Below are 25277 nucleotides of genomic sequence, written 5' to 3' on the forward strand. Positions count from 1 at the left end.
GCACCAGATGTGGAAACTTGTTAAACCATGGCAAAATAACAAACTGCTGCAAAATAATGCCCTCTTGCGAGCTAGAACTCCATTGCAACGAACAGTTTGCAAGAGAACATAAATTGTCTAGCTTATGTTGCTCAGCAAGGGAAGATAAGGATGGAGACCATTTAAATTAAAGGTTTGGACCATCAGGATCTTACAGCATAATGCATCATTTCCATCAGTGGATTATTCAACAACTACCAACAATTTAAGACAAGATGGGAGCACAAAACTAGACTCATACTTTGTCAATCTAATACATTTTGCGAAAAAAACAACTCTACCCATAATACAGTGCTTCGAATCTTGCCATTATGTATACAGTATTGGAGCAGTGATAGACGAAAATGACTATGGAATCGATATCTAGAACTAGGAGGCTACATTATCAGATAACACATAAGCATCCATTAAGCTTTACCGCGTTTCCCTTAGGAGCCGATGCTCGAAAGCATTTCACTCGTCTCAAGATTATCTTCAGCATTTGATTCCACTGCTGGAGGAGTGCGTGCTCTATCTGCAGCCAAATTCAATCTCAAAGGCCGACCTTCCACCTCCTAGATGTATAGTAACATATAGATAATTACAAGAACTGAAAAGTAGAATATTTTAAATATGCAATAATAATAGGGAACTCAATCTTACCACTCCATTCATAGAATTTAGAGCAGCTTCTGCATCCTCAGCAGACTCAAAAGAGACGAACCCAAAACCTCGAGACCTTCCTGTGTCCCTCTCATAGATGACTTTGGCACTTAATACACCTGGCTGGTCTGCAAAAGCATCTTTAAGACCCTGAGATGTTAAGCGCCAACCTAGGTTTCCTGCATAGATCTTGTGTGGACTGTCAATAAAGCCCTTGTAGGTCCTTATCCTTGTTCCAATTACTTCCTTCTCACCTCCCTTAGGCACTTCAGGGAAGTTCACCCTCACAGTTCGACCTCCAATTTGCTATTGACCACAAACATCATTAACACAAACATTTTCATCTTTGCACAGTGTTCAATTAACAGCACTTGCAATACATGTTAAAATATCAGTTTGTTTGTTAAACTAAGTCTAGGATAAAGTTTGTTCTATTCGTTAGGAATTTAGTTGCTTTATTTTAGAGATTTGATTTTTCCAGATTTTATGTAATTCTGTTATGTATTTCAGCCTATATAAAGGCTTCTACGATTATAACATAATATAACTATTCTCTCAATTATTGCTTCTTGAGTTAACAGTGGTATCAGAGCTGTCACTCAAGAGAAAAGCAAAAGAGTGAGTGAGAGAAAAGGAGAGTGAGAAACTAAAATAAGAGTGAATATTTTGCAGTAGCAAAACCAGTACTTTGCAGCAGCAATGACGACTGAAAGCTTTGCTCAGCCAGCGATTCCCCGCTTTGACGATCACTACGATCATTGGAGCATATGCTTATGGAGAATTTTCTCCGATCAAAAGAATATTGGCAGGTTGTCTCTGAAGGAGTTACTGAAGCAGCAGCAGGAACTGTACTGACAGATGTGCAGAAATCAGATTTTGAGTCACAACGGCTAAAGGATTTAAAAGCCAAGAATTATCTCTTCCAAGCTATTGATCGTCCAATTCTGGAAACCATTCTTTCCAAGGATACTTCGAAGCAGATATGGGATTCTATGAAGAGAAAATTTCAAGGATCAATGAGGGCAAAGAGACAGCAGCTTCAATCACTTCGCCAAGAGTTTGAGTTACTCCGGATGAAGTCAGGAGAAACAATTTCAGATTTTTTCTCAAGAACAATGGCAATTGTTTTAACAAGATGCGGGTTCATGGTGAGAAGATGGAGGATGTGACTGTAGTCGAGAAAATTCTTCGTTCACTGACACCCAAATTCAATTATGTTGTGTGTTCAATTGAAGAATCAAAAGATATTGATCTTCTTTTGATTGATGAACTGCACGGTTCTCTACTGGTTCATGAACAGAAAATGAATCAACAAGATAAAGAGGAGCAAGCATTGTTGGTATCTTTTAATAATCACAGAAAAGGAGGTCGAGGACGCGGTAGAGGTAGAGGCTCTTACGAAGGAAGAGACTCACATCACCAACAAACTCAAGATGATCACGGTACTGTTTATCAAGGCAGAGGAAGAGGGAAAAGCAGAGGAAGAGGACGTGGAGGCTACCGATCAACAACTGATAATTCTAGATCAGTAGACAAGTCGAACGTGGAGTGCTATCGATGTCATAGGTATGGTCATTATCAAAATAAATGTAGAACTAACCAGTCAAAGGACAATGGAGGAAAATCGAATTTTGCAGAGACGCAGGAGGAGATATCTCTGCTAATGGTTTGCAATACCAAGGAAGAATCTAACAAGCACTTATGGTAGCTGGACATCGGTTGCAGCAATCATATGTGCGGTGACAAAGAAATTTTTGCTGCTCTAGATGAGTCGTACAGAGACAGCGTGAAATTTGGTAACCACACTAAAATTTCAGTTATGGGTAAAGGACAGGTAACCATCCGAACTAAAGAGAATAATTGTCAAACTATCTCTATTGTTCTTTTTGTTCCGGATCTGAAGACTAATTTGTTGAGCATTGGTCAATTGCAAGAAAAGGGATATGAGATTAAAATTAAAAATGGTGTGTGCCGCATTCTTGATGACAAACTAGGCTCGATTGCTCAAGCTAAAATGACAGCAAATAGAATGTTTCCTCTCTATTTGGACAGCATTGCTCAAATATGCTTCTCAACAAGACTCAAAGATGAAGCTTGGTTGTGGCATTTTCGATATGGACATCTGAATTTCAATGGATTAAAGACACTCCAACACAAGAAAATGGTGGCTGGCCTTCCAACATTCTCACTCCAACAGAGATATGTGAAAGATGTGCTGTCAGCAAACAACACAGAGGACCATTTCCGAAAGGAAAAACTCGAAGAACAAGAAAGTTGTTGGAGATTGTGCATTCTGACCTTCGCGGGCCAATCAATCATGTCTCTAATGGAGGTAAATGGTATATAATCACTTTTATTGATGATTTGAGTCGTAAAACTTGGGCTTATTTTTTACAAGAAAAATCTGAGGCATTAACTGCTTTTAGAAATTTTAAAGCACTTGTTGAGAATGAAGCAGGATGTCAAATTCAGATGCTGCGTACAGACCGTGGTGGAGAATATAACTCTCATGAATACAACTTATAGCAGCCTATACGCCTCAACAAAATGGCGTATGCGAGAGGAAGAACCGCACAATCATGAATATGGTGAGAAGTCTATTGACGACGAGTAAGGTGTCAAAGAGTTTCTGGCCTGAAGCTGTAAACTGGAGTCTTCATATTCTGAACAGAAGCCCAACTCTAGCTGTTCAAAATATGACACCTGAAGAGGCATGGAGTGGTCGCCAACCAGCAGTTGATCATTTCAGAATTTTTGGATGCATAGCTTATGCTCATATTCCAGATGAAAAAAGGAAGAAGTTAGATGACAAAGGCGAAAAATGTATTTTTCTTGGAGTTTGTGATAATTCTAAAGCTTACAAGCTGTACAATCCTCAAATTAAGAAGATCGTCATAAGCCGTGCTGTGATTTTTGATGAAGATCACTTCTGGGAATTGAATGAGAATGGTACGAAGCAAAATATACCTCTAGATCTTGATGATTGAGAGGAGCAATCAGTTACAAATGTTGAGCTGCAATATAAGATCGAAGATGAACCAGTACTTGATTCGCCAACAGTTGAAACTCAACGTTCGCAATCGATAGGCGAAACTCAATGTCCACAGCGGCTTATGAAGAGACCTGCATGGATGGCAGATTATGAGGTAACTGGAGTTGACCAATCTGATGATTCGCTTATTAATTTTGCTCTATTTTCAGATTGTGATCCTTTGACCTTTGAGGAAGCTGCTCAATGTTCAAAATGGAGAAAGGCTATGGATGATGAAATTGCATCTATAGAAAGAAATAAGACATGGGAGCTGACAGAACTACCAAAGGGGCAGAAAACCATTGGTTTAAAATGGGTCTATAAAACAAAATTGAACGAGAAAGGCAAAGTTGACAAACATAAGGCGCAGCTGGTGTGAAGGGATACAAGCAAGAATTTGGAACTGATTACAGGGAAGTCTTTGCTCCGGTTGCAAGGCATGATACTATCAGACTTGTGGTTGCATTAGCAGCTCAAAATGCATGGCTGATTTTCCAGCTAGATGTTAAATCAGCCTTCTTACATGGAGAATTGGAGGAGAAGGTATTTGTTGATCAACCATTGGGTTACATTAAGATAAGAGATGAGCATAGGGTTTACAGATTGAAAAAAGCTCTTTACGGACTAAAACAGGCCTCGCAGGCATGGTATAGCCGTATCGAAGCTTATTTTTTGAAAAAAGGATTCCATAAGTGTCCTTATGAGCATACGCTTTTTATGCGATTTGAAGGTGATGGGAAAATGCTCATAGTTTGCTTGTATGTGGGTGAATTAATTTATATAGGCAATGACGCTGTAATGATTGAGAAATTTAAAAATTCTATGATGTCTGAATTTGAAATGACTGATCTCGGCTTGATGCATTATTTTTTGGGCTTGGAAGTTGTTCAATCTGATGTAGGCATTTTAATGTGTCAAAGGAGATATGTGCAGGACATGTTAACCAGATTTTAGATGCAAGACTGTAATCCAGTTTACACACCAGCGGAGACGAGTTTAAAGCTTGTTAAAGACCCAGATGGAGTAAAGATTGATAGCACTCTTTACAAGCAAATTGTTGGAAGTTTAATGTACTTAACTTCGACAAGGCCTAACGTCATGTTTGTTGTAAGTCTCATCAGCGGATTCATGGAAAATCCAACGGAGATGCATCTCATGGCTGCGAAACGAATTTTACGATATTTGCAAGGAACGATGGATTATGGAATTCTATATAAAAGGGGAGAAAAATCAGAACTAATTGGATTTACGGACAGCGATTATGCAGGAGATCATGACGATAGGAAAAGCACATCTGGTTATGTGTTAATGTTGGGTTCAGGAGTTATCTCATGGTCATCAAGAAAGCAGCCTATTGTTACCCTCTCAACTACTGAAGCTGAATTTGTAGCAGCAACATCATGTGCTTCTCAAGCAATTTGGTTGAGTAATGTTCTTAAAGAGCTTCACTTCAGTCAAGAAGGTCAAACTCTTATTTACTGTGACAACAACTCAGCTATAAAATTGTCCAAGAATGTTGTTTTGCATGGTAGAAGCAAGCATATAGACGTGGATATCATTTCTTGCGTGATCTCACAAATGAGAAAGTTATTGATCTCATTTACTGCAGAAGCAAAGACCAATTTGCTGATTTGTTCACAAAGCCACTCAAATTTGATACATTTCAGAAACTCAAAAATATGCTTGGAGTATGCAGCAAGGAAGGTGTTCAACAGATGGTGTCTTGAGAATAAGTTTCACTAAACTCCTGTAGATTAAGCTTAGTTTAAGGAAGTGTGTTAAAATATCAGTTTGTTTGTTAAACTAAGTCTAGGATAAAGTTTGTTCTATTCTTTAGGAGTTTAGTTGCTTTATTTTAGAGATTTGATTTTTCCAAATTTTATGTAATTCTGTTATGTATGTAAGCCTATATAAAGGCTTCTATGATTATAACATAATATAACTATTCTCTCAATTATTGCTTCTTGAGTTAACAATACAAGCTTGGATACAGCTTTGAATAAACATGCATACTCGTGCACATGCACACATGAACAGACGCCCATGAAGGATTCAAAGGTATAACTAAGAGTAAGATTAGAGACTTCCAGCAATGAACTCTATGGCAATGACTACAAATACAACCAGTTATAATTGGGATATTTTTTTTTTTCTGCAAATATCAAAGAAACACTTTTACATAATTAAGCAGACAGTCCAAAATCTAACAGGCAATATACATGTGATCAGCGTTCCTATTTGTATTATTTTTCAAAGAGCTTGACACTTGCTATCATCTGATTGCCAAAATATATCTTGGAAATATGCGACAAGTAAGCTAGGAGTCAATTACATATCACAGGAATCCCATTAGACATACGCAACAACCAGTGATAAAAAAACACATCTTAGAATTTTCTATTCCCAGAGCAATTTAAGAGCACAAAAAAGATTGAAACTTACTGATTCGTTGAACATCTTAATCGCTTCTTTAGCTTCTTCAACACTCGCCATTGTAACAAACCCAAAGCCTCTGCTCCTATCAGTAACCCTATCATATATAATCTAAAACAAAAACAATTAAAGGACAAAAACATTAGAAAAATTAAAAAGGAAAAAAAAGCCAAAAGAAAAAAAAAAAGAACTAAATAAACTCAAAAGATCAAAATTCTCAAACCTCAACATTGGACACGCTACCAGCCTCTTGCATAACCTCAGTCAATTCCGAAGAAGTCATAGAATAAGGCAAATTACCCACATAGAGCCTCCCTTCATCATTTGATTCTACGGGTACAAATTCTTTTTCTTCTTCAATTTCTTGGCCAAGTTCTTCTGGTTCAGATTGCAAGTCATCTCTAGCTGAAATTTTATCATCTTGGTCTACTTCAAAGCTGTCAAAGGCAGAGAATTTAGGGATAAAATGATGGGTAGAGAGGAGAGAAAGTGGGTTAGGAAAATGGGTGTTATTGAGTTTAAGGAGTCTTAAGGGTTTAAATAAGTATTGGGTATGGAGTGAAAGTGGGGATGGAGTTAAGGAGAGGTTAGAGAGTTTAGTTTGTAGAACAGAAGAAGAAGAAGAAGAAACAGTTGTGGTTGCCACTGAAAGAGCTACCATTTCTGTAAAGATGATTTTTGGAAACAGGAAGGATGGCTAGATAAGGTTGGGTTGGATTGGTAGTTTTGCTGTTTATTTGGTTTGGGTTTGGTCTTGGGCTTGGGCTTGGGCTTGGGCTTGTTTTTTATATTTATTCCTATCTAGATAAACATTTAAATTTTACTTCAATTAATCTTTGTATTTCTAACAATAAAACACATATGCACATACTGTCGTGAGTAAGGAAGGATGGTGGAAACAGATTAGTGGAATGGAGTCTGTAATAACTGAAAGTTTTTGGTGTTGATAATAGTGCTAAAAAATCTCATGGCTTCCAATGTGAACTCTTAACTAATTCCAGTCAATGTGGAATGTAGTACCATCAAAAATCAAATTATCTAAGAAAAGAAAAAAGGATAATTGAAGTTTTAATATGATGAGCCACCAATACTTTTTTCATTTTAAAGCCATAAAATCTGAGAAATTCAATGTCATTCTTCCCCAGGTAACCACAATGATTTTTGAGTGCATGATAGTAATATATGTAAAATATTAGATCTAGACAGGAATTACAGAATTACATTTCTGGTAGAATAATAATTAACCCCATGAATCGGTTTGATCTCTTTTCACTTAATTAGGACATAACCCAATGAATGGATGAAGCGAAAAGATGTTCAGAGAATTAATGCCATCCTCTATGCTTTAAGGGTCCATACAAATTTGCAAAAAGAAAAAATAAAATATATAATAAATTTTCACTCAAATTTTATAATTTCTTTTAAAATAAACACATAAAAGTATTAAAAAGTCACTGTACCTATAGCACTCTAAAATTCACTAAAATTATTATAAGAATATGGTGAGTTATAGAGTGTCGTAGTTATTGTGACTTTTTAATATCTTTATGGACTAATTGAATAAAAATTATAAAAATATAAATTAATTTACATAAATAGCTTCTTTTTTTGAAAAATTTAGATGAAAATATTTTAGTTTGTAATTTTATATAAAAGTTATATATTAAAATTTATATTTTATAAAGATTTTTAAATAAATATATAAATTTATTGAAAAATCCAAGAAAAAGACTTTCTAGTTTGCATGGTCCAATTATTGATCCTGAAAATTTCTATAATAAAATTAGGTAGATTGCTAATACAGTTTCCTATCCATGATACTGCTATTTATTGAATTTTTTTTATTAAAATAGAAAATATAGGAAGAGAATCCCTTGGATGTATAGAAAAAAGAAATATATATATATTAAATAGAGTATGATTTTATTTGATAGGAAGATTTTGCTTTTGTATTTTGTACAAAATAACAAATAGTCTAATTGGATACAACAATCTAGAAGTCACCTAGGACACAAATATAGAGTTCCAGAATAGATTTTTATTACAAAGAGCCAGAAAGCCAGACAACAGATATTAAACATCAACAACATCATGCTTCAACATAATTTAGGATTGCAAACACACAAACCAGAATTTCACATCCTCATTACACAAAGGCAATGCACTTATTTATTCTTCTAGGCCATTTTTTTTCTCTTATATATATATATATGTATTTTATAATACAAACACTAAGGTTTCACCACTAATCATTCCATGAAATCAGGATTGCATGGAATAAAATGATAGAGATTGCCCTTAATGCTTGTGAGCCAAGAATGATTTGCCCAGCAACCAAACAGAGGAGTCAATCTCCAAGCTAATCCCTGCTAGAAACAGAGCTTTTCTATTTGGTTGCACCAGGGGATGGGGTTTGGTGCTTAGTGTAAGAACAAAAACCCCAATCCCACCCCTCTGAGGTCAAACTTTCAGGTTGCAACAGTCTTCTGCTGCTGCAACCCACTTGCTAGGCATAACAATGCTATGCCCATTATCCATCATCACTGAGAAAGAGTGGACTGGTGGCCCCAGAAGATTGATTGAGAAGTGATCAAGATCTCTCTTGGAGTACATACTTGTCACTTCAGACCCTGAAAGATTTGATCCACCACCATTTGTTCCACCACTATCAGACTGCAGGACCTCAGAGCTGTGAGAACCTGTTGGCTGAGATATTTCAACATCATAAGCTTTCTTTGCCACCGCACCACCTTTCCCATTTCCCGAGTTCAAGAAACGGCCACCAGTTCCCCTTGGTCGGCGCATGGCATGGAGATGCCTTGAAAGATGCATATAAGGCTGTGGAATAGAATTTAACCCATGAGAGAAGGATTTCCATTTTCACAGAAGATAAGAATCTTTCCGCTAATGCAAGTGTCGTAATTGGTTTTTAAAAAAAATAAAAGAACACGGAAATCCTGTAATATCTTTAATATTGGTCTAAAAGATGATGAATTCATAAATATGAAAACCATAATAGCATCCCAAGAATCAAAATTACCCAACCCAAGTTATAATATGATAAAAATCTGATCAGATCGATCATCCTTCACCACTGAACCTACATACTCCTATATATAGAAGGCCAAATTAAGTTTGTGGTGAATGTAACAGATGAAATAAACTAGTGTCTGTTGACTGAATACCTCAGAGTTGTTCATCATATCTCTACTTTGTCTGATCACAAATTCAACTCAGATGAAATGGGATCTTCTGTTTTACAGGGAGTATTATATTTTGAGTTGTTTTATAGGAAATACGATATTTGGATTGCCAAGTGAATAAAACATACCTTTCTTTTTCTAATTGGTCTATTCTCCAGTTCAGCCTTTGCACGGGATTTCCGACGCCTGATGATTCCATGATACTGCTTAGGATTCACAAATATTGGTCCATCATCATCTGTTGTCATGTTCATTGGCAGCATAACCCGCCCCTACATTTGTGATAAAAATGCATTAATAACATAATCTTGCTGCAGTAGTTGTACTATGTTGAAGTAAAAAAGCCAAATATATGTCCAACTAGTGTTTAAAGACATGATGATTACTATGGATAGTGCACTCCTCTTTCTTATAGTAATTATTAGAAATGGAGAGGAGTGGTGTAAGGACGAAACATAATAATACTATCAGCAGACTGCAGTTAGTAGCATGGAAGTGGATCTATTTTCAGATGAAAAATATAATTGTGGAACATTAAATTTTCAAGGAGGAATATGTACTGGTATTTGAGATCCGTAAGCCGCGTATAGCCCATAACATTGATCGACCACCGGCTGGCCAAATCCCAGGTCAATAAGAGCACGATGTTCCGGCAGAGCTGTTTGAAGGGAGATGGCTGTCTGTGGAGGTTTTTGTCCTTCGCTTGAAATTTTACAGTCACCTGAACAGAGAAATTACCAGGGTCGTTAGGAGATAAAAAAAAAAGCCATACTGGAGTAATAGTTAGAAGATAATCTATACTTAAATTGTGAACAAGGCACCATAACTGGCTTTGGTAGAGTCGCTTAAGAAGGAGATTGATCACTGGACAAGAAGAAAGGATACAAAAGAATATAAGGACTACTGGAAAAGAAGTAGAGACCATTTGTATCAACCATACGCAGCAGAGAAATTCAATCAGCCTGCCATAACTTACAATGCCACAACACATTTGATGGCGTAGAAGACGAAGTGATTACTACAATTTTCAAGGAACAAATATCTTGTCGTTTGGGTTCAATTTAATCATTTTTTAAAATTTATGGACTTTTAGCCCAAGTTTTACATATTTATCTTAAAATAACTCTATTTAAAAAAATAAAATAAAAAAGTGAACTATCTCTTAAAAATAAAAATAATTAAATACTTTATAATAATATTTAAAACTTATTTTATAATTTTAATACAATTAATATAATCCATCAATAATTAGTTATTACCACCATTATTTTCGCTGAAATTATTCTTACCTTTACTGTTTTTGGCATCACGACCACTGAATCGCTTTCTTTTCACCGTCATAATTAAGAGAAAAAATAATAAAAATACTAAAAAGTAGTAATATTTATTTTTTTATTATGATTTATTTAAATATCAATTTACATATATTTAAATATTTTAATTTAATATAAAAAATTAATAATTTTTATCTTTTATTGTATCTATTATCTTTAGTGTAACTTACTCTTTTATTTTTATAAAAAATAGAGTCAATTTAAATTAAATATATAAAAAATATTTATAAATTTAGAAAATGGCTAAATCCAAGAAAGCATGAATGCCCAAATTGTAATTGATTCGATTATCAAGCGAGCATATTATAGAAATATTGAAGGCTGTGTGATGCTTAGAGTAGTGTCTTTCTCTACGTTGGTATCCATTTATGTTATTGTTTTTGTCTACAAATTTTATTACTACGATTTCAGACTGATACTCATGGAATGATTACATGACAATGCATCTCAAAATACTTTCAAAAGATTTATACATATGTATATACATTAGCTAATTTACCACTGACTTAAAATTTAAAAGTTTAATACTGATATATATTTTTTTAATTGTAACTTACATTGTGTTTGGTTGAAATCTACAAAATGTATAAAATTCATTCGTAAATCCAAAATTTATGTCATTTGAGTCAAGTAAAAGTTAATTTAAAATTTTATATTTTTAAAACTATGTGGAATTGGTCATAGCTAAACTAAATTCTAAAAAAATATGTAGAATTTTCAAATGAATTTCATATTAGTTTGTCAATATATTCTATAACATCAAAACATCTCCTTCAATTTTTTTATTTTTTTATATTTTATTTTCTCTTTTATGTATTTTTCTCAAATAAAATAAATTTCTTAATGGATTTCAACCAAACATAAGAAATAAAATGACTATAACGAACTTACAAATAATAATTTAATTGGATTTAGCTAAATTTAATCATAAGAAGTAAACTAAATTTAAATATAAAGGAAAAGAACCGGATTTTGACATGTTGTAATTGAATATTCTTAATTAGTTTTGTTTGGATATGATAGATTTGAATTGTTTTTTACCAAAAACGGATTTTAGGGTTATAACATTTTTAAAACAAAAAAATTATCTTGGTCTAATTTTTATTCTAATTTTTTTCCTTACAAAAAATTTATTCTACATTTTTTTTGCAATTTAGTGTAATTTGTTTTGCATGTTCTTTCTAAAATCATATAAAATAGATACGATATTTTAAAAGATAAGTACAACTTTGACCTAATTGTAATTTTAGCTAAAATTAATATATGACATGAATTATTTTATTAATATCTAATTACGCTCATTTTTCATATATTATTTTCTTATCCATTATCATTCCTAATTATTTTCACCAATCACTTAAGAAAATAATATTTGCATAATCATTGTTAATATTTACAAAAAATATTTATTGCTATAAGAAAATGAGTGCAATTTAATAAATTAAAGCTATTACTAGCATTAAAACTACCACCGACTTTTTTATTTGATCAACCAACTAATTAATATTCTAAAAACATTTCAAAAAAATATAATATATATATTCAATTAGATAATTAAATTATATTTTTTAAATGATCAAATTGAACCCATACAAAAAATCGAGTGGTCAAATTAAGTCAGTATTAAAAGTTAAGTAGTTAAACTGGGTTGTAAACCCATACAACTCATTCTCTTGAAAAAGAAAAGGCTAAGTTGAACCTACTTGAAAAATTTAGAAATTAAATTGGCTATAAAAACTGAAAGAAAAAAGGATCAAATTCAGTCGCCCGCAAAGATTGAGGGTAATTATTTCAAACCAATATTTACAACTCGTCAAAATCCTTATTTTTAAGAAAAATTATAGTATGTTGACATAAAATGACAATCAATAAATAACTAATATTTGAAAAAGTAAAATATTAGTAAGTAGTTAATTTTCTTTTATTATTTAGTGAATAGTTATTTTTGTCAAAAAAAGAAGAGGGGGTAACCAATAGTAGGAAGCCTAGCTGGGTGTTATAACGTAGACTCTAATTCATTATTACATATACTCTAATTCGTTACAAAATGTACGTATAATCATAGCTAGTTTAGACAAGATCTAAACCTATAACCGCATTACCAATCCTCGGACTAAGTGGAAAGATCCGACTGACACATGGATAGAGACGCTCTTGAGACAATGGCCTCATGAAATCATCTCCAGATTTTCGGGTCTCTTGGTAAAATTAGTTCGACCACCAAAATACCTCCCAAAGGTGATTTTAGTAAGCGAATAGTTTTCTTAATTTATCTTATTCTGTTTTTTCTATATATCACTTTTTTTATTGTAAATTAGTCTTTTTTCATTTGCAGTGTCAAATCCTCTTCTTCTTTAAAAAAAAAAAATCACTAACATTAATCACAAAAATACATACTAAAAATTTCACATCTTTTCTTCTGAATCCGTATCTAAAATCTAATATATAATTTGTTCTTTTTGACATCAAGTCCCGATTTTTGCTTGTGCTCTTCTCTATCCCCTATCCCTATCGCAATGTCTCTCTTTACTTCTACTTCTAAAGCAATGTGCTTTGTTTTGAAATCTTTGATGATGATGACTGCTCATCGTTTTTGTTTGTTTCGAATGGATTCGAACTGACCTTCTGTTTCGAATTATGAATTTCAAGATATGTATAGAACTAAATCAAATGAGGAAGAGGTTGTTGTTTCCTAGAATATGTCGCAGATAGATTTTGAAAATTTGAGGTGGAGCTTTTATGATTGGTGTATTTGGTGCTAAGCATGTTGATGGTGTTTGCAAGTATATTATTATTAGTAACATGGAAAAATTTAACTTTTTATATTTGACTCAGAGATTATTTTATTTTTATTTATATATTTAAAGTTAATTTTAAACGCAAAGCATATTGAGTAATATCTTTTCAGGATCATAAAACACCTTAGTTAAGCTAGGATCTTATATACATGCTCATCTTATTTGCATAGCAAAATTGTTGTGCATGAAAAGGTAAATTTTATACCTATATGATCACAAATTATTGACTAATACCTTGGTGTATATCTAATAGAAAAAGATATTTAATATTAAATGATTGATAGATACTTTATAATTTAAAATTAATAAGAATGTGTCAATTATTGGTTTGGTTACAGGCTTCGCAGACGCCGCCGTGTAAAATTTCAGATATCATAGTGTTGTTCTAAGAAAGGTTCAAATATAGCAAAAACATCGGAGATATATTAGTGTATAGGCTTCACGGAGGCCGCCATGTAAAATTTCAGATATCAGAGTGTTGTTCTAAGAAAGGTTCAAATATAGCAAAAACATCGGAGATATATTAGTTACAGATCATAGAGGAAGAGATTACCACGAAAAACAGTGAAGTGAATAGTATTCCCTTTATCCAGATCTTGTCGGGTATCGCGCCTGACTTGCTTCACGGCAGTAACTCGATCTCCGCCAATTGGGTTTTCCATGGTTGAAGGCTTCAATAGGTCATAGGGTTCCCCATAAACAGACTGAGGTCCAAAACTACTCCACCAAGGCATTGATGGCACAGATGACAGCTGCCCAATTGGATTATGGACAGTTCCTTCATGTTCTTTGAAATACAGAGTCTTCACAGCCATTAACCACCCTCCAAATTGATCTCAAGTACTATTCTTTTCTTCTTTTAATAGGCTATTTCTTGAATCTTGATACTCCCAAGTTAATTTCTGCAATTTGTAGAATACAATCAAAATTTTGCAATTTTCTTCTTCAAGAAGATACGAAAAATATATAGGTATAGCTAACTATACTTAGCAAATTACAACACCAAAGATCAAAACGAAGTGAAGATAGAAAATTAAAGTCAAAGAAAAACAAGAAATAAAACAAATAAAGCAGATTATCAGATTCTCCAAAAGATGATGATCATTGCCAAATCACAACAACAAATATAGAAAAGATAATCACGAAGAAACAAAACCCAATTTCTTGATAACAAGAACAAGAAAAGAAACCCAGGTCTTAGATACAAAAGATAGTGACAAACGAACCAAAGGCCATGTGAAGAAAACAATATATTAAGTAAAAGAAAGAAAGAACTAATGGAATCTAATAAACGAGAAAGCTGGTAATGGAAACAAGGAAAGACTCACATAACAGTAGAGTTAATAGCAGAGAATAGGAAGCAAATTAAGCTTCAAGTCTTACAGAAACAGAAGGTGAGGGATGAAGAAAAACCCCCATTTGTTAGGAGCCATGTCGGTATAACTTTAAGCAAAAGAGAAAAGAAAAATAGAAAGAAAGAAGATAAGAGGAACAAACAACAGAGAAAGCAAGAGAGAGAGAAAGAAAGGAAAGATGGGCGATAAATGCATACAAGTGTAATGGAACTACAGGGCCTGCCGCCAATAAGCTTTAGCTTTCATGCAGTTCTCTTTGTACTACATGCAATATTTTTATACCTATTATAACATTTCCCGTTGTTGCCCCTTAAACAATTCGTCTTGAGCAGAACAAAAGACTTTTTTCTTTTGTTTTTTCTTATTTTCAACATTTTCTCAATATAATTTTATCATTCCTTGTTATTAATTCAACTGTGTATCAAACCGATAAATTAAATTTATTAAATTTAAATAATAATATATAATAAACCTCTATAGTTATACACTTATAATCAAATAAAATTTATAATTATGAGAAAAATAAAAAATAAAACACATAAATATTTTATCATATTATACAAATAAAATTGATGAGACAAACAATATTATAGTAAGACAAAACATATATTTTTAAAGTTATATATACAAATATTACTATATAGAGAAATATTTTCTTAAGACGGGACTTAAATTAGAGATTTTTTTTTTTTACAATAAACCCAAATTAAAATCGTAATGTTTTATCACTGCGTAATGGTTATTCCTTTATAGAACATTACCATAGATAAATTTTACTATATATCAATTATTTAATATTAAAATATAAAAATATTATTTGTTGTAGTATATTCACCTAATATTTTTCCAGTTTCTAATTCTCATGTATGTTAAAAGAATATTTATCTACCAAAACTCTTTTAAACATATATATACATATATAAATATGAAGTTTATCAAGTTTTTATTGTTTGATATAAGTATTTATATATATGTTATTAAATCAACAATTGGAGATAATACATCATATATTGATACAGTAAAACATCTTTATAGTTATATATTTAAAACCGAGTAAAGTTCATGACTTAATAGAAGTTTGATACTAAATTCTTTAATTTAATATTTAATTTTATTTATGAAATAATAATAATAACAAGAGATAAGATATGTACATAAATAAAATTTATAAAATAAAAATAAAACAATGATACAATTAAATAAAACACTATATAACATGTATTTTTAAAAATATAATATATCCAAATATCAAGAAAAAAATTGTTTTTAAGATAAAATTTAAAATATAAAATTTATTTTTATTTATAACTAGTCTAAATTAAAATCAAACTATAATTATAATTATATAGAGATATATAATATTTTACTGTATTATGATGTGGGTTGCTTTAGTTGCCTATGATTATTCTGGTTGTCTAATAGCTGAAAATCTAAAAAAATGGGAGTTTATATGGTTGTTGTGGCAAGCTTACCATCTTTATGTGGTAACCTTTTTAACTATCTATCTTTTCCTAAATTAATTAATACAAGTGCGTTACAGATAAGTTTTGATAAGTGGATTTTCCATGCTCCACACTACCATTGTTGATGTACATTTATGGGGAAAATTATTATTCTCTATAATAAAGTGATATATATATATATATATTTATATGTAAAATAATAATAATAAAATTATAAGTAAGAGTGTTCAATCAAACAGATAACCTAATCAATTTGAAAAATCTGATAAATATTGAAATTAATTTATTGGGTCTAAACTGTTTTAAGTCGGAGCTGGTTTGCAACTGTCTAAAACCAAGTAAATGTAGATTGGGTTCGATTTTAAACTTAATTAAAGTAAAATCTCACGAACTCAATATAAAATTAAAAATTAAAATTCATATATAATACATGAGTTATATAAAACTATATTATTTTAATATTATATAAATACTTTTTATATAATCTTAAAGTTTTTGACAATAATTTTTATTTTATTTTACCATTTTTTTCTCTTAAACCCTTAGAATTATTATTTAGTTTTACTTTTTATCATCAAAAAGTAATATTGAATTTTAAACATTAAATATTTAACTATATCTATTCATCTAATCTAACTATACAATTATATGTAATTTTATTTGTTCGTTTTCTTATTAAGAACTTTTAATTTTTATACAAATTTTAATTTTAATTTTTCCGATTAAATTTTTAACACCGAACCCGATTAAAGACTGATGAGTATTGATTTTTAATTTTAAATATTAAATTCAGTTTTAAATAAATACAACCCGACTAATATGATTTGGGTTAGCATGTAGATTCTAAATCGACCAAACCGTCTCACAAACACCTCTAACTATAAGTACCATTTATTCAACAATCAAATACCGTATATTAAAAGTAGCTAAAAAGAATCTTAAATTTATTACCACTTATGTTTATTTTTATTTTTATTTTTATTTGGTTTAGATTTTGAATTTCTAATCTAGAAAATGACAATTCCAACATCCCTAGACTAACATTTACATATTTAATCTGAGTCCTCCATTCTTTTTTTTTAAATAAAAAGATATCCATTGTAAATCAAAATGGTACCTCTTTTCTTTTTAAGAGAACCATATAGGTCTCATACTCTTTGATGAGAGTCTTCATTTAGGTGATCAGAATTTTACTTCTGTTCGAAAGATACTCTTACAAGAGCATATAGAACATTCCTGAAAAAGGGTTTGCTATTTGTTCAATAAATTGTTGGTGAATTACCTAGATAGAACACACAATGTTAAAATATTTTATTTTGATTTCTTGCGTTTTGATTAAGCTATTTTGGCAATGGTTTTGACCATTCAGTCAAATTAATTAAAATATATTTATCTTCAGGCATTAAATTATTCAATTTTGGTTCTCACCTCGAGAACTCTCAAGACAGAAAGAAAAACTAAGTATAATAAAATCTTTTTATAATCATAACAATATTGAGATCAAATTATTTTTTACTAAATTATAACTTAATTGTGTAGTTAAAAATTATTATTTTATTTTACTTATCTTTAATGCAAATGGTATAAAGGTAAATATACACAAAAATAATTAATTAATGGAACATAATGTCAAATCTAATGTATAGAGATTAATAAAAGATAGATATAGTTCTAAGAAACAATCTCTTATCAATTTATTTTATTTTTTATAATTATATGATAATTTATTATATAGAATATGATTATAGAGGGATTTTACTGTAAAATATAAAATTTTGATTGGAAACTTTCAAATTTTAATTTATATATGATGTGATTTAATGAGAACGGGGTATATGGGTTTTTCTTTGTCTTTCTTTTTTAGGTAATAATTTATTTTGTTAAGCATCAAGTAGACAAAATAAATGGTGAGAATTATTGACCATATTAATGATTAATTCCTACGTAATCAGGCTTTTCAGGTTTCAGCCTCAATAGGCATTGTTGAATATAAATGGTTGTCGGAGGTAGCTTTTTTCCTTTGTAACTTTACTTAATGACTACGCTTAAGTGGTATCACCAATTCTGATTACCTAGCTTTAATATATAATAATGTTCTCACTTACTTGGTTTATTGATAGATGTAGATGTATATTTTAATTTAAGTAAGGTTTTAAATTTGATTTTTTCTGTTTACTAAGCAATAATTCATAAGAAAGACCTCTGTATTGCTTTCATAGAAGAGATTAATACAAAAATGTCCATGAGTATAATCTTATAATATTATTCCAAAAATCTAAATAATATATTAATTTCTAAATTCTATAGTACCGCTTGACTTAAGCCTAATCAAAATTTAAGGTTCAAAATGAAAATTGAAATGTAATTATAAGAATTTTTAAACTTGAGTTGTTATGTTAGAGTACTGTTGTGGTGCTCTACTATCATAAAACTGTTTTTTAACTATAAATAATTAATTGATATTATTTTAATAAATTTATTAGTTTTAATGTCCTTGTTTGTAAATTATATACAACTTTTAATTATTTATGAATTTCTTTATATTATTAAATACCACTTGTTAAATTTTATGAATAGGTAGAACTTTGTGATAAATAAAAATAATATATTTTATTGATTGGTAAATAAATAATTAATTTAGTATATAACTATATTAACATTAAAATTTTATATATATTTATAAGATCATACATACATTGTATATTAAATTAACTCTCTAATCATTAGGGAATAAGTCTCAACTTGGAGCGTCTAATCAAGATGCAAAAACAGTTAGCCAAAATTAGAATATTATACATGCATGCCGGTTAATATTCCAACAACATTTGACTTGTTAACTAATTTTATAATTTCACACGATGTTTTCCAATTTGATGATATAAATACATTATTTGTGCTATATGTTTTTTTTTATGTTCCCAGTATTTTGGAAGCTTGCTAGAATATATAAATATTCTTTTCTTTCCAAATTAAGTAAGTATTTATGTATAATTTTTATGGTCAAAATTGGGAAATACTAGTCATTATTATAGGTTTATGGGTACCTTAAAGCTGCAAATCAACAAGGAGAAGATGATTTTAGAAACTTTTGTGCCGGCTGATACCCAACATTACCTTTGTATGCTATAATTAATATTTCGCATTTCTTTTGTTATATACATAGTAAATTTTTGGATATAATTAGATATATATTCGAATCAATAAATTATAGTATTATTGTGGTGTATATACTATTATAAATTTTGGTCCTAAGAAATAGATAATTAATCAATATTGTTTTGATCCATTTACCAATTTTATTTTGACTTGTCTTTTCATTTGTTTATGATATTGAATATTCTATTTATAATTTTCAATTATCTAAAATGAGGTAAAACTATATAAAAGAATCAAAATTGTGGAGCCTCACATATTGAGGTATACAACTGGGCAAAAACTTGATGGTAAATTAAAGTATCTATATGTAGTTAGTAATCAATTATGAATAATTATTTATGTGACCGACTAATTATTATATTAGGAAGTTATTAAAATTAAAATGATTTAATGACAAGATGCCAAACTTCAAGATATTCTTCATTGTGTTGGCAAATAAATTAAAATAAAAAACACATTTTTGTTTTGTCAATATGAAATAATGAAAGGCTTGAATTAAAGGCATTGACAGAAGAAGATTATATCTATGAAAGGCAATTATTTTAAGACCCATTTCTTTTTTTTCTTTTTTTTACGAAAAGGAAAAGAGAGCGAGGAGAAAAAAGAGAGGGCAGAGAGGAGGAGACGAAGTCTTCAAGAAGTGTGACATATGTTTAGGGGCCATAATTTAATTTAGGTGTACATCAAATCATGATTTGCGTTTGGTTTTTGTTGATATTTGTAGCTTATTACAAATGTCGCAATTAGGTAGGTAATATCATTGGATTAATCAGAAGTATGAGACAAGATTCACTGTCTTTATTCAGCCGTGGGTTCCAACCTGGAAAACCTTTGCCATGACTTGGACATTAAAGCTTTTCATGTTATTTTATTTTTTTTTATTTTTGTCTTTTTTCTTTAGGTTCTAGTATGTATTTCCTTGATTTTTCCCTTTTTCTTTTTGTTTAAAAAAGATTTTCATGATAACCAATATAATATTGGCATATAAAAAAATAAATAATTACATAGTAGTTAATTTTGTTATTATTAATAATTAGTTTTGTTACATATAATTTCTTATTATATTTGAATGGTAAGTAACTATAATTTCTCAAAAACTCCTGATATAAAATAAAAATAAAAATAGTGAGTATGACAGGGAACGACCTTTCAGCTCTTCTTCGTAAAACAAGTCAATTTGTGAAAAGGACAAGTCAAATGAATTCGTATCAGCAAGTTAGTAGGCTAAATTTTATTTTATTTTATATTTTCTATTACTTTTCTTTTGTGTTTTCTTTTTCTATAAATTTTATCTTACTATAATTTATTCCAAATACAATATTTATTTCATTTAAAAATATTTTATATATGTTATGTAACACATTAAATATTAAAAATTCATTCACAAATGAAAAAAAAAAAAAAGAGTAAGATTTTTAATAATTTGAATAAAAAATAATGGATTTATTTGGACATATTTGATTTTTCTTTGTGACTATTCCCTTTGGTGTCTGACACACAACACAGCACAAGCTTGAATAAAAATGCAACTGTTTAAGGTTGTTGATTTATGGTGTCTTTAAATGTAATTTAGTTAGCTCAGGACATGAATTTTCCCTCTTGAAGAATGCAAACTGCATAATTGACAGGCTATCTGCCTTTGCTTTTCTTTTCTTTTTTTTTCCTCTTTGGATAATTATGTCACTTGTACATAGAATGCAGCACCTAAAAACTTTCTGGGTTTGTACCAATTTTCCTTTATGTTTAGAGGTACTTTGTAAAGCCATGCCATGACTGTAGTGAGTAGTGACAAGAAAAATAGGTTCTGATGATTTCAACCAATCTTGAGTTTATTACTTTTCGCAAAGATAAAGATCATTCGCGCGTCAAATTTTTATAAATATTTTAATATAAGCGCCATTTTTAAGCTAAGTGTCTACCTGTGTAGCAATGATATATAATTAGAATAAAAATTAAAATACATTAATTAATCATTAGAAATATTTAAAAGTTTAAGCTTTTTTATTATGTGCCCACATATATTCTTATTACTGGTATGTCTAATTCTTTTAATTTAGAAATTTTTTTCTAATTTAGATATATGTCCTATTTATACAACGACAAATGATTTATAAACAAGCAGAACTAGTCCATTGAATCTCTCCAATCATTCAAATAGATTTAACAAAGGAAGAGAAAAAAATAGTAGTGGGGGCACTCTTTGGAGCTTTGCCCCTTCCCCTTTCGAGTAAATTTAGGGGTCCAAACATGCTATTAACCCATTCCTGCAAGGTCTCATGGCTTCTTCTTTTTTTTTTTTTTCTTTTTAATTCTTTGTTTTTGCATTCTCCTTTTTGTATTCCTTTTTGCTCTCTTTCTACTTTTAAAGTAAAACTTTATTATGTATAATTTCTATTTAAAGAACTCCACTCTTATGAGGGAAATGACATATTCCACATGTCAAATTTCCAATAGCCGAAATAGTGTCCAATTGGCATGAAAAGAGAAAAAGAAAATTTCCAAGTGGAAATCTCTTGCAAGAGCACGTAGAAAAAGGTGCTAATGTATCGCTCTTGCTGTTGGATTTGCAATCCACATCAGGACGTGCGACCTTTTCCATTTCTTTATACCCAAATAGTATTGGCTTCGTATGGATATCTTATAAAGCCTGTCACTTTTCTTTTTCCTTGTGTGTGTGTGTGTGTGAAGGAGATGTGCATAAGTAAAGATATGTTATAGCTTATATCAGCTCGGGATTTGTGAACCAATCTTTTTTATTTTTTTAAAGAAATAACAAACAAATGAACAATTAAAGTTGATTGGAACGACATAAGCTAGGAGTAAAAGGAAGAGAGAGTACTTCTTTTTTTGTCAGCCAGAGGGGGAGATGATGGGAGACTCCTGGATATATATATATATATATATATATATATATATATATATATTTTTTTTTTTTCTTATGATGGGTTATTCGAAGACTCACTAGTTTGGATAGAATTTAAACTGATCACTGCAACACCAGTCTTGAGACTAGATAGAAAGACTAATCCGTTGTTTTTTAATATATATATATTATACAGTTTATATATTACATCAATAAATATGTATATAACTCAATTAATATAAGTCTTGGACTTATTGGCAATTGCAATTTTAAAAAAAATAAAATTGTAAAGGCTCTTTTTGGTATATTAATTTCTTGGCACAATTCGTAAAATTAATGAGTTTGAATTGAAATGAAGAAATAGTGTCTTTGAGAAAAAAAATAATTGTATATTAGTGCATTCATTCTCCTTCTATTTCATATTAGTTGCAAAGCACTTTACACATTAAATGAACCCTAAATTATGGGGTTAAATTGAGATGTGAAAATAGTTTTTTTGCAGAAAAATGAAAAAAGAAATATTGTATATTAGTGCATCCACCCCCTTCTATCTCACACTAGCTGCAAAACACTTTACATACTGAACGAGCTCTTTATTTAAGTGTAAAATAGTTTAATAAACAATTTCGAAATTGAAATTTTTTAAAATAATATATATATATATATATATATATATATATTATATTTAGACATTATAATATTAAATTTTTTTATAGTAATAATTTTTATATAAAAATAAAAAATTACGATTCCAATTTGGGTAAATTATAAATAGGAATAAACTCTTTATTATAATAATTTATAAATTATTTAAGTCCCGTCTCAAAAAAATATTTCTCTATATAGTAATATTTGTATATATAACTTTAAAAAATATATATGTTATGTTATGTTTTATTTTATTACAGTATTATTTTGTCTCATCAATCTTATTTGTATAATATGACAAGATATTAACTTATTTTATATTTGGTTTTTATCATTTCATCTATAAAATTAAATATTAAGGCCAAAAAATATTTCAAGTACTCAAATCTTCATTGAATTATAATCTTTTCATAGTCATAGATTTTATTTGGTCCTAAATATATATATTAAAAGGATTGTAATAATCTACTTGCTTTCTACTTTGTCTTTTGTTTGAGCTAAACAAAATTGTACCATATAAGTATTAATTCATGTCAAGCTAAAGAAAAGTTAAGTAAAATCTATAAAAGGAAATTGGAATTTCCATTTTTGGGGAAACAAAAAAGAAAGTGTATTAGATTTCCTAAATCATGTGGGATTTTGTTATTTTATTTAGGTTTTTGTGGTTTTGTCAATCCGAGTCATCCATTTTGTGGTTCTTTCTATTCACTATTTCTTTTATGTTTCTTTGCTTCTTCATTTTTTTTTTCTTTTTTGCTTCTTTTTTCTCGATCAATGCTTTTTTATTTCCTTTTTGAGTTTATCTTTTCTTTTGTGAGGCTAATAAACTTTTGCTCGCCCATAAGCGGTAATTTACACAAATGATCCTTCAAATTTGCTACGTGTATCATAATAATTTTATATTTTAATTTATATCATAAAATATTTAAAAATTTAATTGGGTTTTTTCATTAATTTTTATTAAAAATTTAATAAAAAAATAACGTGGCAATCCAACTAATATCTTTTTTTTTTAAAATTACATATCATTATTATGCGCCATATCAGAATATTAGCACTAAAAATATTAAAGCAACTAATATTTTATTAAAATAAAAAATTACACTCAACTAATTTAATTAATCACATAGCATTAAAATTAATAATAAGAACATAAAAGAAAATTACTAAAAAAAAAAAAATCAAAATGAAAGAGACAGCGTTGCCCATGCCATTTCCTCCACCACCGACGGTGCTCTACACCCAAATTTTTGAAACTGACCAAATATAATGTCACCCATATTTTTGAAATCAACCTACACCTCAACGTCGACCAACATTCAGGGATTATTTCCCTGAACCTACGAACAACATTAACAGAGGAAACACAGGGAACGACAACCGATGAAACGAAAGCGGCGACGAGAAAGGTCAAGAGTAGCGCGACAGAGGAGCATGCAGAGAGTCAGGCTCTTAACCAGAGTTAGGGTTCAAAAATGACGGGACTTGTGGTAGAGCTCTTAGTTGGGTTCAAACATTACTCGGAGTCTGGATTTATTAGATTGGGGGAAGAAAAGTGACTTATGGTAGGGCTCTCAGTTGGTTAACTCTTTGACATAGCAATCTTCAAATCGCAGAATGTATGTTTTCAAGATGGGGTTATTTGATTTGATTTTATTTTTTTTGTTTGATCATTTTTATCATTTTGATTATTTTCAACTGATCATGGTGTGATAAATTTCTTAAAATTTAGTTTTCAATTGTTTGGATTTATTTTGATTTAAGGTGTTTGGATTGTGAAAAAGTCAAATATAAAATGAAAAAGTTAATTTAATGTACTTTTATAATTGTAAAATGGGCCATATGTTTAAATATTATTGGCCCTATTATGCTGGTGTGGCATACTAAATGATATGTGAGTTTTATTTTAAAAAATAATAATTAGCTGATTTGTCACAATGAAAGAAAAGGGTTTAGTGATACTTTAATCAGAATTTAAAGAGTTTTGTGATACAAAATAAAATTTAAGAACTATTGTGATATATAGAGTAAACTTGGAGGACCGTCTGAGTAATTTACCCCTTAGATAATGGCAATGTATTACAACATTAGTTTTCAGACATAAGATCTAATGGTGAATATAACGTTAATTGTTAATGAAATAAGAACTAATGCCTTTTTGTCACTTTAATAGAAAATATTAGTTGAAAGTAATCAGCGTGGATTAAATGTGGGATTGGCACTAAGCAAGTGGATTAGTGTTTACCTATTCTTTGTCTTAACTAATTAAGTGGGTGCTTAGATATTCTTCAATACTTTATTCATACAATTAA

The 25277-nt window shown here is 30.0% G+C and overlaps 2 protein-coding genes across 4 annotated transcripts; both read right to left on the minus strand.

Annotated features, from left to right (window-relative positions):
- Positions 1-140: 140 nt before the first annotated feature.
- On the minus strand, positions 141-6856 carry LOC8259767 (RNA-binding protein CP33, chloroplastic). The gene is made up of 4 exons (XM_015722333.3): positions 6369-6856; positions 6155-6256; positions 682-987; positions 141-593 (listed from the first exon to the last, which is right to left on the minus strand). The coding sequence occupies exons 1-4, from the start codon at positions 6804-6806 to the stop codon at positions 468-470; spliced, it is 972 nt and encodes a 323-aa protein (XP_015577819.3). The 5' UTR covers positions 6807-6856; the 3' UTR covers positions 141-467.
- Positions 6857-8163: 1307 nt separating this feature from the next.
- Positions 8164-15081, minus strand: LOC8259768 (nuclear transcription factor Y subunit A-10). 3 transcript variants are annotated; one of them, XM_025158226.2, is made up of 5 exons: positions 15033-15081; positions 14034-14382; positions 9909-10069; positions 9477-9620; positions 8164-8983 (listed from the first exon to the last, which is right to left on the minus strand). In XM_025158226.2, exons 2-5 carry the CDS (start codon positions 14293-14295, stop codon positions 8606-8608), a joined length of 945 nt encoding a protein of 314 aa, XP_025013994.2. In that variant the 5' UTR covers positions 14296-14382; positions 15033-15081; the 3' UTR covers positions 8164-8605. The 3 variants fall into 3 exon arrangements, with proteins under 3 accessions (XP_025013994.2, XP_025013995.2, XP_015577804.2); XM_025158227.2 differs by lacking the exon at positions 15033-15081 and adding an exon at positions 14864-15018; XM_015722318.3 differs by lacking the exon at positions 15033-15081 and adding an exon at positions 14809-15018.
- Positions 15082-25277: the final 10196 nt, after the last annotated feature.

The sequence above is a fragment of the Ricinus communis genome, chromosome 10 (assembly GCF_019578655.1).
Source record: "Ricinus communis isolate WT05 ecotype wild-type chromosome 10, ASM1957865v1, whole genome shotgun sequence".
NCBI lineage: Eukaryota > Viridiplantae > Streptophyta > Magnoliopsida > Malpighiales > Euphorbiaceae > Ricinus > Ricinus communis.

What these genes read in the sequence shown, in the direction of transcription:
- LOC8259768 (XM_025158226.2), bottom strand. Translation starts at nt 14,295, where the DNA reads ATGGCTGTGAAGACTCTGTATTTCAAAGAACATGAAGGAACTGTCCAT. An exon ending in TCACTTCACTGTTTTTCGTG is followed by an intron (nt 10,070 to 14,033) that starts GTAATCTCTTCC and finishes TTCTCTGTTCAG; the next exon opens with GTGACTGTAAAATTTCAAGC. An exon ending in CTTACGGATCTCAAATACCA is followed by an intron (nt 9,621 to 9,908) that starts GTACATATTCCT and finishes TCACAAATGTAG; the next exon opens with GGGCGGGTTATGCTGCCAAT.
- LOC8259767 (XM_015722333.3), bottom strand. Translation starts at nt 6,806, where the DNA reads ATGGTAGCTCTTTCAGTGGCAACCACAACTGTTTCTTCTTCTTCTTCT. An exon ending in TTAAGATGTTCAACGAATCA is followed by an intron (nt 988 to 6,154) that starts GTAAGTTTCAAT and finishes TGTGGTCAATAG; the next exon opens with CAAATTGGAGGTCGAACTGT. An exon ending in TAAATTCTATGAATGGAGTG is followed by an intron (nt 594 to 681) that starts GTAAGATTGAGT and finishes CTATACATCTAG; the next exon opens with GAGGTGGAAGGTCGGCCTTT.